Below are 17,033 nucleotides of genomic sequence, written 5' to 3'. Positions count from 1 at the left end.
TGAAGCTCTTGTAATTAGTGAAACTCAAGAACTGAGGTCTTGATTCAATAACCGTACAATAGTAACAGGAATACTGTTCTGTGCCCAGTTTTGTTCAGTCTTATTTCAAAAAGAGTATGTTAGAAGCAGGGAAGGTTCAGAGAAGAGCAGTAAGGATTAGGCCAAGTTATGGAGTGATTTGTGTGGAAGGAATGATTGAGCTGACCAGGAATCTTTGGTCTGGAAAGTGACAACTGATGGGGATGTGTTGGAGACCTGTAAAATCATGAAAGTCTCAAAGAAAGAAGGCAGGGTCCCTCTCTTTTCTGTTACAGGAATTAGATGCCATAAAATAAATATATCAGAAAGCAAATTCAGGACAGAGGAGGTGTGTTAATTGCCTATGCTACTGTCAATTTGAACTCTCAGTGGTAATGTAAGATTGGAATTGGGAAACTTATCTGACTTGATCCTACATTATAAGTTGTAGTGGTATAAACCTGGGAACCTGTGACTTTGAGGTGGTCCCCTGACAAAGACTATGTAAAACTTGAGAGATTGTACTACTGAGGCTGACTCCAGCAAGGGTAGAAAATTCTCCCTCTTCCACATAGTGGTTTGACCAGAACTCTGGAGAAGTGCCCTGGTGTAAACATGGCAAAAAAAATGGGTACTGGTTTTCTGTCCCACCCAGACCAGGGAGGCAGTACCTGCCACCACATGTGGTCCACTCAGGACTTGTGGTAATGTTACTGTGAGGCCTTTTAATGAAGAAAATATTCTGTGGAAGAGCTGCTTGGGTCACTGCTGCAGGGCACTTGGCTTCCTAGGCTGGAGACAGGACCAACTCCAGCTATGGGTGAACTGTGCTACTGCTGAGGTTGCCACTGAGACAGCATTACAAGTATCACCTCTCTGCTTACCTTGCCACTGTTCTGGAAAGCTGAACTGCCTCTGACAGGCCTAGGAGCAATAATAAATCCTTATGGGATACACACGCAATAACACCTGTCTGTAGCACACAAGGTTGTTCCTACTGCATTCCTGTTGCTGCAGCAATTAGAAATGAGAATTCTGACTTGTCAGGGGCTTGCCTAAACTCTCTCAGCTCTGCCTTCTCTGCTTTCTATGTTGTGGTCTGGCTCCACTCCAGCCCCAGTCTTTGAACTGTGGGGCAGGAATATTTCAGTTTTACCTATGTGTCTGTGTATGGAGGCATCAGTGAACCTTCTCCCTTGGGCACCTGACACTTTTCTGTTTTGATTGACATACCTCCATTGAAGCTGGCTTGAAAAGTGTTTGCACTCGAAACAAGTGGAGCAAATTCTAATTTGTCTGGAATGGGCCATCCTGTTAAATGTTAAACTGACCTTTTCAAGAGAAATTTACTTGATAGTTCTAAGTGAAGCCCCGCTTTAAGCTAAACCTGTCACTACAACATGATTAAATTCACTTAAATGTACATCAGTTGCACATATTAATGGAAATTGAAATCAACCTAAATGGTAACCATAAATTTTAAAACAGTAGGAAGAGAATGGAGATAGAGAAAACCACACAAGATGTGAAGGTTAAGGTGTTTTATTCACCCAAAGATGAGATGGGCTGAACAGGGAACTTTATTCTGAAGCAGTGAAAAATCACTGGCTACTTTTTTGTGTATTTACAGTGCTCCACTTCTAATCCACTTGAAGGTGGATTTGGTGCATTTTTGGCAGGGATTTGATCTGTAGAGACATAGAAGAATTGGTCACAGTTGTCTGGTCTTATTTCACCTGCTACTGGACCTTTAAGCAACAAATTACCAGATTTCTGGCAGCTTGTTTGATAGATGGTGGAGGCACGTGTGTGCATAGATAGTGCTGAAAGTGGGTTTCTGGGCATACCTGTGATACAGAAATGCTCCCCAGTTGAACTACACATTTAAAATCTTGCGTCCATTCTTGCCTTCTTCCCTTCCCCACCATCCAGAATGACAGTTCCAGTGCTTGGCTATTGTGATAACTGTTACTTAAAGTGTCTGTTCTAATTGGGCCCTAATAAATCAAAACTAAATTGAAGACCTTCCACTTATGGACACTTATCAGTGACTTTCCATCACTTGGGAGGACAGGACTTGGCAAGCATCTCCCAGATAAATGTCCAGGGACTTATGAAGGTTATTTCTGAAGGTGTTGTCTTTATGTAACTGGGCAACCTTTGTGATTCAAAGTGCAAACTTGAACCTTTTGTAATTAATAAGTCTTGTTTTACCAGGCTTGGCTTCCATACAGGTGAAATTTGCATGGCTTTTTCCAGCTGTTTTGGGTCATAGAGTACTACAATGTGGCACTAAATAATACTCCATACACATAGCCAGTTAAGTTTGTCTTTGGATTAGGAGCTAAGTAGGCTGCATTGCCTGCAGCCTGGAAGTAAACACTAAGATCTCATCTGTCCAACATATGATGGATTATTTTCTTTTCCACTAATGCTACCTCCACTTCCTCTGATAGGAATATGAGTGGGCACGTAGAATATATACCACCACATGCCCACTCTCCAGTAGGGGACACGTTGCAGCCTGATTGAGTCCATTGCACTAGTAGTTGTGTGATTGTGTTAGCATAGAGCAGTAGTATGCCTGGAAGTGGTGGACTCTGTTGGAGGTAGGTTGTGATGTTACGCGTAAATTTGGGGGTTTACATGGCTCTTGGGGGTCAGCGAAGCTGAAATGTGCTGACTTTCTGAGCACGTTGGAAGGCACATCTTTTTTAAGGGAATTGGTAGTGGCTGAGGATGATAGGTCTGTTATAAGAAGGTAGAAGGACTTCTCAGGTACTTGGCTGTGTTCCTGTTGGTAGCATTATTTTAATGACTGGATTGTATAATTAATGTCTTTATGCACCCACAGCTTTGGAAAGACATTTCTTATAATTTTAATTCCAAATAAATTAAAAACAGATGGCTTGGTTGGGGGGGCGGAAATCTTCTGGTCAAATTCAATTTTTTTTCTTTTTAAAGGCACTTGAATATAATTGTAATGGATGAATATGGCCCATCAGTAAGGATTTTAGTATCAAGGAATCTTTTCAAGGTGTTTCAATCTGCAGCCTTTATTTTCTCACAAACAGAAAATATAATTAATATAAGATGTTTTTGCAATGCAAGACAGAAGGGTAACTTGATCTTGTGCAAGATGTTTCTGACACGGAATTTACAGACTAGCTTTAACTTTCTTTTATCATTTACCAGCAACATAAAAGCAAGATTCCATTTTGTCTGTAGCTGGCACTGACCTAGAGATGACTTTCAAAATCAAAGAACTAGAAGAGCTGAGCTCATTTCTAGACTATCAGCCTGCAATTCCTCTACGCACAAATGCGAGTGTATCAGTTTGCTAATAGACTGCTTGAACACCTCACCTTGACCACATCTTGCTCTGTTCTTAATACATAGCACGTGCTCCTGACCAATTTTTCTGCAGAGTGATTGGGAGGATGCATTCTCCTCAGGCCTAGGAAATGGTATTAATCTTCTGCTGTGTACTTTCATTTCATTTCCTGTAAAAATCCATCTTCTGCTACTGGAATTGACCTAAGGTTAGATGTCAAAGGAACAAATTACTGTCGCTTGCTTAATACCCTAAGAGTAGCTATAAATAGCAAGCTTTATAACCCCACTGATCCTTGAGATACATAGTGATAAATATGCTTCTACCAACCAAGAAGAAAAAATAAAGCTGCATGGCTATGGGTGATGTATATTATTTGAAGCTGACACAAATGGTACAGCTGCATCATTCAAATGGTTTTAAAAAGAAAAAAAGTAACCCTCATTGTATTTGCCTGCTTTAAAGCATTAATTAGTAATTCATGGGGACAGTAATCCAAGTAATCCACTAGCACAGCTTTTAAATTCAGCAACAACAAATTCTTTCTTAGGTGATGTGGTAGAGTAACAGTCTAACTAACAGCTAGACTAGGGTAACAGTCTAGCCAACAGCTTAGCCTGTTTGCAGCTAGGACTCAGAGAACTAATTGAAATCTCAGTGGAACAGTATTCTGCTGGGAAAGGCAGCATTAGTCAGATAAATCTTTTGCAATATTTTAAAAAAGAAATCTTGGCAGAAAATGTCAGAATGATTTGAAACTGAAAGTTTTGATTTTCTCCTTGTTCCATTTGAGCTTTTTTCCTGTGGGATGACAGCCAGACTGTATTATAAAATATTCAATTGAATGGATAATGATAACGCTGATAGTGGTGGGATGAAACACTCTGAAATTTTTTTTTTCACTTAGTCTTTTTTTCCCCTCTATTCTTATTCTATCCAGATTTTGGGAATCTTGATAGTTTAAAACAGGGAAAAAACCCTTTTGTTAACATTGCCTAAGGAGTGGGAATTCCATCTTCCAACTAACTTATATTAAAATTAATGCACGAAGCATGTTTTTAGCTGGTTTTAAAATGCTACTGGTCCTTGGGAGTTACTCCATTATAACAACTAAGGGGATCGGACAATGATTTCAAAAATAACGTCTTGGGCTGTCTGGATCTTTTAAGCTTTCTAGCTGTTGATTTGCACTGGCAGGATGGAATGAAGATTGCATATTGTGTTGCAAATGCTTGGATGGTGCTAGCTAGAAAGCCTTTTCTGCAGGGTATGTACTAAAAGCCAGAGAAGACCTGCAACGTTTTTATGACACAATAAAACTCCTCCTTGCTCTTAATTGGAGATGGGCTAAAGCCGTTTTCTGGATGTATAATATTACTATGGATACTAACATAGCTCTGCTGAGCTAGTACATCAAACCCTGTAACTGAGCTTAACCTGCTGTGAGGGCGTTTTTGCCTGGCAACACCCATCTTTTCAACAAAGCTGCAATGACCTCAGTGTTATGATGGGATGGGGAGTGTAGGACATGTATGGTTGTCTCATCTCACTGATTAATGGAAAAGCTTCCTGTTGCTCTGCCTTTAAGCTACAAAATCCATTAACCACCCATTGGGGTGCCTGAAATTTATTCTGGCCATTACCATCAATTAGAAAGTTAATAGTGTGATGATTACTGGGCTACAGTCCTAGCTATTTGTGTGATTTACACCAGACCGGAGTGGAAATGGGAAGATGCAATGCTCAAAGCACCACTTTATAAGCAAAAATTTGGCATTAAGGCTGTGGTGATGTCAGTGTGCCCTGTGTAAACATACGGCGAGAAGAATCATTAGTCATTTTCAATTATTCTAATTTAAAAGTCATCTTTTAATTTAAATGTAAGAAAGAACAACTTTAATGTCCATCACAGCTAAGCTGAATTTTTTTTGTTGATGACCATAAGCCTTGACAAGCAAGTCAGGTGGACAAGGAGATCTTCCAGACTGGTGCTCTTCTACTTGTAGTCCACTGATCCCCCAAGATTTCCCTAAGGTAGCAAGGAACAAGCCTGTTGCTAGTAGACTTTCATTCCTTTCTTCAGAGTCTGCTCCATAATGCTGGGATGGCAAATAGAAAAATATTGAAAAACAGTACTTGTGGACTTAGGGAAGGAGAAAATGCTTGGAGTATACATAGTCAGATGCACAAGTGTAAATTATGTATCAGTTTTTGGTATATATTAATTAGCTCCCCAAAATTAGTGGTCCTGCTGGAATTACTGGTCCTTCCCACATGCATCCAGGCACTGTGCCATGAAATGGCTTGAAGAAAGAACAGGAGAGACTGCACTAGTGTTTCAGCCAGAGCACCACTAGTGCTCTTGAGTCTTTCACTGAAAGGATCAAGTGGAGGTCTTGATTTGATGGCTATCCCTTTGTTTCTCACTGCAGGCTTTCACCTAGCATTGGAATAGAATAGTTGAAGTGGTTATGATTGCTAGCCTCCCTACACTCTTCTTGACTTTTGCTCCTTCTGTCAGTGAGGGACTGGAGAGGAGTCTTTCAGGCCACAGGAAGATGGGGAGATTTGAGGGGGAGGGCTCTGGAGAGTCATCCTCTCTGCTGCTCAGGCAATGGAGGTGAAAGGCACAGTTCCTTCTACTGCCACCTTACCTTGCCCTCAGGGGCAACAGCCAGTCTTGCTTTCTTGGGATCTGTTAGCCAGGCAAAATAGGTGGTAAGTCCACAGTTATTTTGCCACGAATGCAGTCATCTGCCCTAGACACCCTATCTCGTTTCCCGGAGCTAATCCTGTAAGTGGTCATTTAGCGCAGCAGTGTTTGAGTGGAGTTCCAGAGTGTAGATGTGGCCCACAACATGGGGTTGTCTACAGAAAACCCCTGGATTTACAGTCCATTCCTGTAAAACAGTGCCTAGAAAACACTTTCAGGGCAGAGTCCAGTCAAATCTCAGTGCATTATTTTTCACATAAAAAGTTAGGAATTGTATACTTGAAAGAAAAATCTTCATGTATTGCATTCTGACAGCAAAGATCCTTCCAATTTCCTGGAAGCAGCTGCTTCCAAGCCAGAGGAAGTTGATCGCTGATGCTTTCCAGTTCCATGTTTATAGTGGTGCATCTCTGTAGTAAATATTTTGGATTTACAGGATGGTGTGGTCAGGGTCTGACCCCTGATCAGCAGGCAGAGGAGTGCAGAATCTGAATACGGATTTTATCAACTGTCAGAATCTTTTGTTCTCAGCCTTCTGGCAGGAGAAACCATTGTACTGTGCAATAAAAGGGGGATTACTGGCCAGACAAGACAGGGAAGACATCTAAAATTAGAGAAGCAGTTAAAGGGGACAAAAAAGTACAACATTCCTACCTAATCCAAATTTAATCTTTTTTTCTGCTAAAGTGTTCGATCTTGCTCTTTTCTTTGGGTATCCAACCTTTATGCAGCAATTTCTCTGAAGCCTGGAGGTAAAAAAGCCCACCTCTACAGTACGGTGGAATGTTACTTTTGCTAAAAAAGGCTGTGGCATCAAAAACTTCAATAAGAAAAGCCCTTTAATGCCTCTGGTACAGCACAGGTGCCTCTGGATTGTTAAACATGAGAGTTTGATCTGAGTTATGCTGTCCTATGGCTAGCTAGTTCAGTAAGATGGGAGGATCTGAAGAGAGATTATGCAACGGGATACACAGGTCACCAGAGCTGAAGCAGTTAGATATATCCACATTGGTGTTTTGGCTTTACCTCATTTACTTTTGATTCTTCACTTTTGATGATCTATGCCACAGACTCTCTCTTCCCTAGGTTTTCATTTCCATGGAATTTACTAGATGTCTCTGAGAAGAAACTGGGTGTGAGCAACATGGACTAGTTTGTTCTAAGGGTTGTTCACCATAAACAATACAGGTGTGATTGATCTCTGCAAAGAATACTGTACTTTAGCAGAGTAGATGTGAACTAGTCTTTAGCAGTTCACAGAGAGACAAGGTTTGCATCATAGCAAGGACAGTGTGGATCAATCCAGGTGGAATCACTCTGATTTCAGGACAAGAGTGCCTAAGCCCATTCAGCACAGTTGTTCTAAGTTTTCAGGTGATAAAAAAAGCACTTACAGGACTTACAGGGCCTCACGCTCTGCTTGGGAAATTGGAGAGACTTCTAAGTTTCTGCTAACTTTCAGTTTTGCCAGCATGGTCAGCATTCACGTGCTACACAGATTATTAGAAGAATTCTTCTTTTCCTTGCCCTTACATTCAACAGTCTTGCTGCTGCCTAACATTGTTCATTATGGTATTAGTAAGTTTGCTCTTCTGTCTTGTTCAACTGGGAACACTTGCATGTTCATCATAATTGTCTGTTTCCCTTCACCTTTCCCCTGACATAGATAAGAGTAAGAAACAACCTCACCCTGATTACACTGCTTCCCTTTATCCTATACAACCGATCTTCTGTCCTGATGGAAGATTTCTACAGTCATCATGCCAAGACTTCAGAGACTATTGACCAAATTCTAGTTAATCTTGACAGAGGGATTCAATGCCTCAGACACATTGAATTACTACTTGTTTTCCTAAAACTTTCCAAATTTCAAAGGGTTTTCCTTCTACTTTGCCCTGTGAAAAGTACAGAAGATGTGTTGTATGGTAAAAGGTGCTGCTTGCTGAAGCCATAATGGTTGGGTTGTCCCAAAACCCGCGTGTGTGCTCAGCGCAGCCCCAGATGATAATAAGAGTGTAGATGGCTGTAAAATGGTGACCTATACCTACAGCTTGCATCAGCAGATGGAGGTTTAGCCACGTGGCTACAGATTCTGGCAGGCCCTTTACTAGATATGTGCAAAGGGATGTGGATGGTCCTTACTTTGAATATGATAGAGACAGACAGAAGGACAGGTATTCTCTGCTTAGGTTGCTAACCTGAGTTACTCTCAACTGAAATAGCAGTGAAGGCAAGTTTTTTGATGGCTTCTGTAGGTAGGAAACTTTATTTTGTGATGAGAAAATTCTTTCCATAAGGGAAGAATATTCAATATATTCATTAATGCCTTGGATGAGGGAATAGAGTGCACTGTCAGCAAGTTCGCTGATGACACAAAACTGGGAGGAGTGGCTGACGCACCGGAAGGCTGCGCAGCCATTCAGAGGGACCTGGACAGGCTGGAGAGTCGGGCGGGGAGAAATTTAATGAAATATAACAAGGGCAAGTGTAGAGTCCTGCATCTGGGCAAGAACAGTCCCAGGTATGAGTACAAGTTGGGGACAGACCTGTTGGAGAGCAGCGTAGGGAAAAGGGACCTGGGGGTCCTAGTGGACAGCAGGATGACCATGAGCCAGCAGTGTGCCCTTGTGGCCAAGAAGGCCAATGGCATCCTGGGGTGTATTAGAAGGGGTGTGGTTAGCAGGTCAAGAGAGGTTCTCCTCCCCCTCTACTCTGCCCTGGTGAGGCCGCATCTGGAATATTGTGTCCAGTTCTGGGCCCCTCAGTTCAAGAAGGACAGGGAACTGCTAGAGAGAGTCCAGCGCAGAGCCACGAAGATGATTAAGGGAGTGGAACATCTCCCTTATGAGGAGAGGCTGAGGGAGCTGGGTCTCTTTAGCTTGGAGAAGAGGAGACTGAGGGGTGACCTCATTAATGTTTATAAATATGTAAAGGGCAAGTGTCATGAGGATGGAGCCAGGCTCTTCTCAGTGACATCCCTTGACAGGACAAGGGGCAATGGGTGCAAGCTGGAACACAGGAGGTTCCACGTAAATATGAGGAAAAACTTCTTTACGGTGAGGGTGACCGAACACTGGAACAGGCTGGCCAGAGAGGTTGTGGAGTCTCCTTCTCTGGAGACATTCAAAACCCGCCTGGACGCGTTCCTGTGTGATATGGTCTAGGTAATCCTGCTCTGTCAGGGGGATTGGACTAGATGATCTTTCAAGGTCCCTTCCAATCCCTAACATTCTGTGATTCTGTGAAAAAAAATATACGTTTTGGTAAACTCATATAAAAATTCATAACTTCATTTCTAGTAAAAGCTGCAGTCAGAACTCAAACTGGAAGCCAGACATTTTCAAAATGGAGGCTTAAATCTGTTTTAAAATGCACGTTTAAAATGCTTAACAAATACCTTAGGGGTGGGTGTTGAGAGGATGGGGCCAGACTCTTCTCAGTGGTGCCCAGTGACAGGACAAGGGGCAATGGACACAAACTGAAACATGGGAAGTTCTAGCTGAATATGAGGAAAAATGTCTTTACTTTGAGGGTGCCAGAGCACTGGAACAGGCTGCCCAGGGAGGTTGTGGAGTCTCCTTCTCTGGAGATATTTAAAACCCGCCTGGACGCAACCCTGTGCAATGTGCTCCAGGTGAACCTGCTTTAGTAGAGGGTTGCACTAGATGACCTCCAGAGGTCCCTTCCAACCCCAACCATTCTGTGATTTAAACTGTACTTAATTTTGTATTTCTTCCTTTTGACATTGATATTAAGGCTCTTTCCAATCCTTATTTACACACACAAATCTTATGCTGTCAGGATGGAATGGGAACTTGGTGGAGCCTGAGGGGACTTGCATTTGACTGTCACAGACTACCTTCAAAAGTAGGATTAGTTATCTACTCTTTCCCTCTGTTTCCTCCACCTAGACAGTCGGAACAGTAATGCTTGTCAGCCTGCTGAGGGCCTAATGAGAAAAAAGTAATCAGAAACGTGTTCACTTAGGGAGTGAGACATGTGGGTCCCTTGAGTTTTGAAATATCTTCTTTTTCATTACCCTGGAGATTTCTTTAAAAGCTAATTTTAACCTGCCAGGGTAAATTTGAAGTGTTGTAGTGATGTGACAGGTGCAGTGCCATTAGAGACATTTTAAAGAAATGCTAACCAACTCTTTGGCTTCTCACTGCTGTCAGGCCACTTAACACTGCCATCTTGAACCAAACTCTTGTGAAGGCAAAAAAAGCCTCTCAAACTAGCTTCACTTTAGCCTCCTTAAATCAAATGAGTTATTGCTAAAAATCAGCCAAGATTCATTAATAAAGTGAGGAAGAGGAGGCCAGGGAAGGCATAAAGACACAGTATGGCTGGTCCTAAGCTGCAGAAAGGCTTTTAGCAGGGACAAACATCATCTCAGTGTTGAAAGGCCTGGGATGCTCAGTGTGATACAGGAGTTTTAAATAAAAATCCCGTGTTCTGCTTTAAAAAGTCCACAGGAAAAATTCCCCAGACTTTCTAATGTGATGACCTATGTGCAGGGGGGAGGATCAACAGCAATTCAGAGTGCGACCTCAGGAGAGAAACTTGTACTAATGAGGGCAAGGTCTGCCTCTTTGCTGCATGAAAACTGCGTCCAAGGACACAGGATTCACAGTGTTTACATCTTGCAATTGTTCTTGAACATGGAGATTTAAAACTCCCCTCAAAATGTGTCAGTCTCTATGAGCTAGGCAAGCAGTTCCCATTAGAAATGGGCAAGGCCTTAGGGAATTACTTATGCAATGAGTTAGAAAGACAGCCAGTGGTGAGAAGTGTCCAGGTGAAGCAAGGCAATTTGTAAAGCAAGAGTAACTTTCTATGAAAATAAAAAATGGGATTAAAAAACAAAACCAAAAACCAAAACAAAAAAAAAAGTTCATTCCTGGGAGAGAAGCTGAGATCAGACATTATTGCTTTCTAGGAAAAAATATCAGGGTTATAAATGAAGGAGTTAAATCAAAACAGGCATCAGACCAAAAGTGCCATCTGTCAATGGCTTGTGAAAGGCTTAATAGGAACAACATGTGAACTTAAATGGTTAGTTGTTGAAGAAGACTTTGACATTACTAGCTTTTGTGAAACTGGTGGCATGGCAAAAATCAATGGGAAACTTTAGTACTTGGCTATAAAACCATAAAAGAAAGAGTTTCAATTTAAGTGGTGATAGAATAGCACCTCAGTCTAGAATGATCCTCAGAAAGAAACAATGCAAAAGTCAACAACTCTACAGCAGAGTTTACAAACAGGCTTAAAACATTGCACACAGGAATACAAATACACTCTAGAATTACCAGCTCCAGTATTTTTCACATTCAGACATGAAAGATCATGTTTAACATCTTAATTATTCCTTTCTTCAAAGACTTGTTCAGTGAGAGCCTTTTGTAAGCACAGCCTGTGATTCCACAGTTCTGCCTTCTATGATCTGAAAGCCTTCTATGCAAAAACCTGCTCATGTAGAGATTAATACGATAGCAACTGCCAAATCTTGTGCTCAACTAGCTGGTCCCTTTGGAGGCAAACCAGGTGGCAAATGTAGTTACGTGGGAGGTTGGAACAGATGATCTAATAGTTGCTGCTGTTTCTTACTTAAAACACCTGCCTTCTGCCAGAGGTGAATTCATGTGCTGAAGGAGAAACAGCCTAGAGCCCATCTCTTTGCACTGCTCCTGGTCATGACAGGCTGCCCTGCTCAGCTGCTCCCTAACCACTTTACAGATGCTTCTGGTCCTGCCTCCCAGTGCTGGCTGCCACTCGGACAGCAATTAGAGCAGCAAATTAAACTGTGGAGGAAGGAGAGTGAGGACATGATACATAGACAGTTTTCTCATGGAGGAGATGAGGGAAGCAGTCACAGTCATACGTGAAAACCAGGTATAACTGGTGAAAAAAGAAAAAAAAAGTAAATGGTGCCAACTAAAATGATTGCTTCTTAATGATGTGTGTTATAACAAGGAACATCATCTGTTAACATATGTTAACATATATCATTTATGGGAAGAAAGCTGCACTCTAACAGGCAGGAGATATGATGTTATACAGCGTGAATTCTGCATGTAATGTGTTTTTTTTTTTTTTCTTGTGGGGTGTTCCAGGAAGATCTTGTTGCAAAAGAAGCCTTGACCAAACAATCAACTGGTTGATTCTTCAGGTCTTCAGCAGCTTATTTAAAATAAGTATAGACAACCTTAAATTTGTAACAAAGGAGAGTAAACAGCAACTTGCTAGGGGTTTTATTTAATCTATGTATTCAAACTGACAGTGCTCTGAATTTCAGTCTGCGCTTCTTGAGAAAGAAGAAAATTTCCATAGGGTTCATGTTACTGGTTGATTCAGAATGCCTATTATAATTGTGAAATATTGGTAGGAATGGATTGAGATATATTCATGACGGTGGGTGGACTAATGGAATTCAGTGACTTTATTTAAAATGTGCAGGAGTTTATTACAATACTGTAATAGAAATGTCATTTACCCTGACGGGAGAAGAGAGAAAAGCCCTGTCAATGAATAATAATGAAGTTATTTAAATGTCAACTTTCTTGCAAATAGTTTGCAAAATATAAATTATTCTCCATGTTTCTAGTTTTGTTTTAATTTATTACTCAGGGAAGTCAGAGCTTCAGTGCCACAGTTTTTTTATTTTTTTATACTGTCAAATGAACTAGTAATAATTAAAATGTTTATCGGATGTTTTCAGAAAGCATTCTGATTTACTGAAATACTAGGGAGTCTGATTCTAAACAGCTACTGGTAAAATTTGGGATGGATTTAATGGAAGCAATTACAATTAAAACGGTGAGACAGGTGTGAAGCTCAGAACTGAGTCTAAATACTCTGTTTCTGAATATTATTATTTTACTAAGTATCATCTGCATTTCAGTAACATCTACAATGTCCTAACACACCTATTTTTTTTCCATATCTGGTTAGACTTGCACATATATCAAATATCTCTGTAGACCTTCCTATTTCAAACTCATTTGGACTTATTTTGACTTAGCCTGTAACTGTACCAAGCTAAATCAAGCCAAAATGAAGCAATTTACACAGGGATGTAAATTAATTTGATTGAACATGTATACCTCCCTCCTCCCAAACGATCTGAGAAACTATTGCAACATGCATGTCTATGCAGAGCTAATAAAACAGGGCTTACTGTTCACTCAGTTACATATAGTAATTTCAGTAGCTGTGGCTTTTCAGCAGATGGTTCAGAAGGTACAGAGTTTCGTTTTTGTGTTTTCAGCTCTACAGGTCCTGGGTTTAGTCCTTTCAGACGATTTATCCAGGCATTTGCTTGCTTTGCTCACATTATACAGATGCACTAAAACTGAGTTCTCTCTACAGAGCTTCAGAGAAGCAGCCTACCACACAAAGTGTGGGAGATGTTGGTTGATACATATCCTGGTTCAGATAACTAGGATTGAATTTGTTGATCCTACACTGCTGTTACTGCCTGCACCCTGCTGAGGTGCATCTGTCTTCTGTGACGCTTCCAGGTTAGGCTGGCTTCCTGGATCACCAAACGGCTGATACGTTTTCATGGGTTGGGAGTCTCGTGCTGCTTTAAACACCTATTTAATAAGGCAAATTAAGAGCCTGTTATCCAGGCTGCTAATCAATGCCTGCTTGTATACATATATGTATGTAATAGGAATAAGATGAATGCAGGTTGGTGGTACCCCTGAGTTAGATCCCAACAGAGGCTTCATGTATACACAGTGTTTCATTTGGTACAATTCTTTTGTTCTGTTGCTCTGCGTGTGTGTATCTATCATCATTTCTTTGTGTTAAAGCACTTCTAGGTGCCTATCTGCTCTTGTATAACATTTACCTCCCTGTTAAAATTATGGGTAATTGTGAAGTGGTGTAAGAGAAACAACTTGTGACTGGGCAAGTAGAAGGATTGGCTATTGCTAGTTTAGAAATGATAATGAGAGTAATATTTAATAGTAGCTCCTTTGATTGCTGGTGTATTTGTTAATCTGCAAAAAAAATTATGTTTTTCTAAGCTTTCTAATCATAGAATCATAGAATGTTTTCGGTTGGAAGGAACCTTAATGATCATCTAGTTCCAACCCCCCTGCCACAGGCAGGGACACCTTCCACTAGACCAAGTTGCTCAAAGCCCCATCCAACCTGACCTTGAACACTGCCAGGGAGGGGGCAGCCACAACTTCTCTGGGCAACCTGTTCCAGTGTCTCACAACCCTCACAGTAAAGAATTTCTTCCTAATATCTAATTTAAACCTACCCTCTTTCAGTTTAAAACCATTCCCCCTTATCCTGTCACTACTTGCCTTTGTAAAAAGTCCCTCTCCAGCTTTCCTGTAGGCCCCCTTCAGGTACTGGAAGGCTGCTATAAGGTCTCCCTGGAGCCTTCTCTTCTCCAGGCTGAACAGCCCCAACTCTCTCAGCCTGTCTTCATAGGAGAGGTGCTTCAGCCCTCTCATCGTCTTCATCTTTAAGTTGCTTTTATAGATGTTGACAGAAGCACCCACTTCCATCTGTATGTAACGTTACCTGTAAATAAAGCTATGAATGCAAAATAATTGCCTAGAGATTTGAAGTAAGAAATGGCTGGCAATTCTGACTAAGATTACCATTTGCAATAAGCCTATGACATCTGTTTGCCTGTTCTGTGGCTGCTTTTCTTTGGGCAGACCGCAAGAGAAATATTAATTTCTGAAAAGGCCGGGTGGTGAGGTGGACAGGGTAACCAAAGTAAACCAGCAGTCTTTGGCAGGGCTGTGTTTTCATTCTGCTGTGCCTCCCTTCACCTGAATGCTGGAACATCTCAGAAACAGTCAGTAACAGGAATAACTGTAACAGTATCCTCCTGCTCAGTCCACTGAGGAAATAGCTGTGTTAGTTTACATTGTGACCTTATAATGGGAAAGATCAATCTGTAGATGAGAATTTGATGTTAATGTTCTAACCAACAAAGGTCATATATGCACACAGGGGTGCCTATGTTTATTGGGGGAGGAGGAAAAAGCTATTATCGTAGACGATAGGTCAATTGTTATATGTCCAGGACAGATACATGCAAATATTTTGATAAATATTGATAAATATTTGATAAAGTTCATGGACAGAAAGACTCAACTTTAATGTAAATCCACATTTTAGTGGAATTCATCTTAATGGGTAAAAACCCAAGCTGCTGCCTTCTTGTTTTATTCATGTACTGATTGCAATATCTGAAATCCCAGAAGCTGTGGCATGAATATAGGTGTGGTACCTGATTCAGAAATTTAACACCCTCCACATCCTGGAAAAAAAAAAAAAAAAAAAAAAAAAAAGTAGACTTTAAGAGTTTTAAAATAGCTTTGTGAATTTAACCATTGTTTCCCAGACAGGAGAGAACCTGGAAATAATGAGGACCTAGGGTTTACTTTAGAATTACTGGTTTAGGAGTGATTAGCAGAAGGGAAAATCCATGTTACTGCTTGCAAGTGAAGTTCCATATGGACCCATCTGTACATTTTAAAGACAAGATGCAGATTTATTATCTACAAGAATATGTTATACTTTTAAATATCTCTGTTATTCAGATACATGTCACTTTTCTGCAATTTGTGGATACCAGCTGTACTGGTTTGGGCTGATTATCTAAATCCCCTGGATATTAGAACATAATTCAGGCAAGCATGAGCTGCATAATGAACAAAACCTCTGCTGATATTTAATCTTGGTTCCAGTCACATGTTAACAGTAGATGTTACAGGAACTCTGCACAGTCTTGTTTGTTCACTTGTTTTGTTCTTTCCCAGGACATCTAGTCAGTGTCTCTATGGGCAACCTTCACATCAGAAAGATACTATTTTCTCTATTGAATGATGGCTCTTAAAGCAAGAATAAAGCACGCGTGTCCATGCTGTCTGCTAGTCCATGTGAAAAAAAACATACAAATTGTAGATGTAATGCTCATGTAGTTAGATTTTCAAAAGGACATCAATGTTTTTCATAAAAACCTGAACTCCCATTTCACTGAGCAATCAGCTGGAGCAGCTACTTTGGAATATGCTGAGAAAAGACTCATCTTAAAATTAGTCTAAGCTTGGAGTATACAATGAATGGATAACTTTAGTCTCTTGCTGTCTGCTATGTGGCATTTCTGACAATCATTATCATCTTCTGTATGCAGAATTTAGCATTTCTTATTGAACGTTTATTTTAAAATGCTGGGGGAAGATGCTGGTTTGGTTTTTCCTAATCTAATTTAAATGCAAATTATAAGCACTCACATGATGCTGTGTATATATAATTAAGTATCATTATATACTACATGAATCATTCAGAAAGCTCTAGAGAGCCATTCTGCTATGTAAAGCATGACTTATATTGAAAAGCCGCCAAGTGACTTGTGGTTTTGTGATTAAGTGTTTGTACTTATGAAATCTCATTTTGGATTGTAGGTCAACAGATTATGGGACAACGTATGAGAAACTGAATGATAAAGTTGGTCTGAAGACTATTTTGAGCTACTTGTACGTTTGTCCAACAAACAAACGTAAGGTAGGTGATAATGTGGTTGGCTCATTTTGACTCTGTGATGCAATTTCTGTCCTGGAGATCTCTCCCAGTTTCCTTAATATCTGTTACTATTTAAATGGCCAGAAACTCTCTCCTTCTGTGTTCCTCCCCTTGAAAAAATATGTAGCTGTACCAAAATATAAGCCAGCTTGTACCACCTCTACTACCTACCAGTGTCCTTTAGGGAACATACGTTAGCAAAAGATGGCCATTAAATGGATAGGCATAATAGGTATCTTGCTTTTAATTGTTTGCTTACCTTCCGGATGGTGATGATTTTGTTGTCTGAAAGTGAGAGAAACTCATTAAAATGGCAGAAATGCATCTACAGTGGCCAGATTGTATGTAACATTATTTGTCTTTTAAGTGCTCCCAATAGTGAACTGAACAGGATTTGACAAATTCCTA

The 17,033-nt window shown here is 40.6% G+C and overlaps 1 protein-coding gene across 1 annotated transcript in view; it reads left to right on the top strand.

Moving 5' to 3' along the window:
- Positions 1-17,033, top strand: part of LOC137661900 (VPS10 domain-containing receptor SorCS1-like) — a 304,008-nt gene that overhangs the window by 118,890 nt on the left and 168,085 nt on the right. The window contains exon 3 of the mRNA XM_068397663.1: positions 16,508-16,607. Coding sequence (XP_068253764.1) covers positions 16,508-16,607 — 100 coding nt within the window. The remainder of the gene's footprint in view (positions 1-16,507; positions 16,608-17,033) is intronic.

Source organism: Nyctibius grandis, chromosome 4 (genome assembly GCF_013368605.1).
Source record: "Nyctibius grandis isolate bNycGra1 chromosome 4, bNycGra1.pri, whole genome shotgun sequence".
NCBI lineage: Eukaryota > Metazoa > Chordata > Aves > Nyctibiiformes > Nyctibiidae > Nyctibius > Nyctibius grandis.
This window is presented reverse-complemented; position numbering and strand designations above follow the sequence as displayed.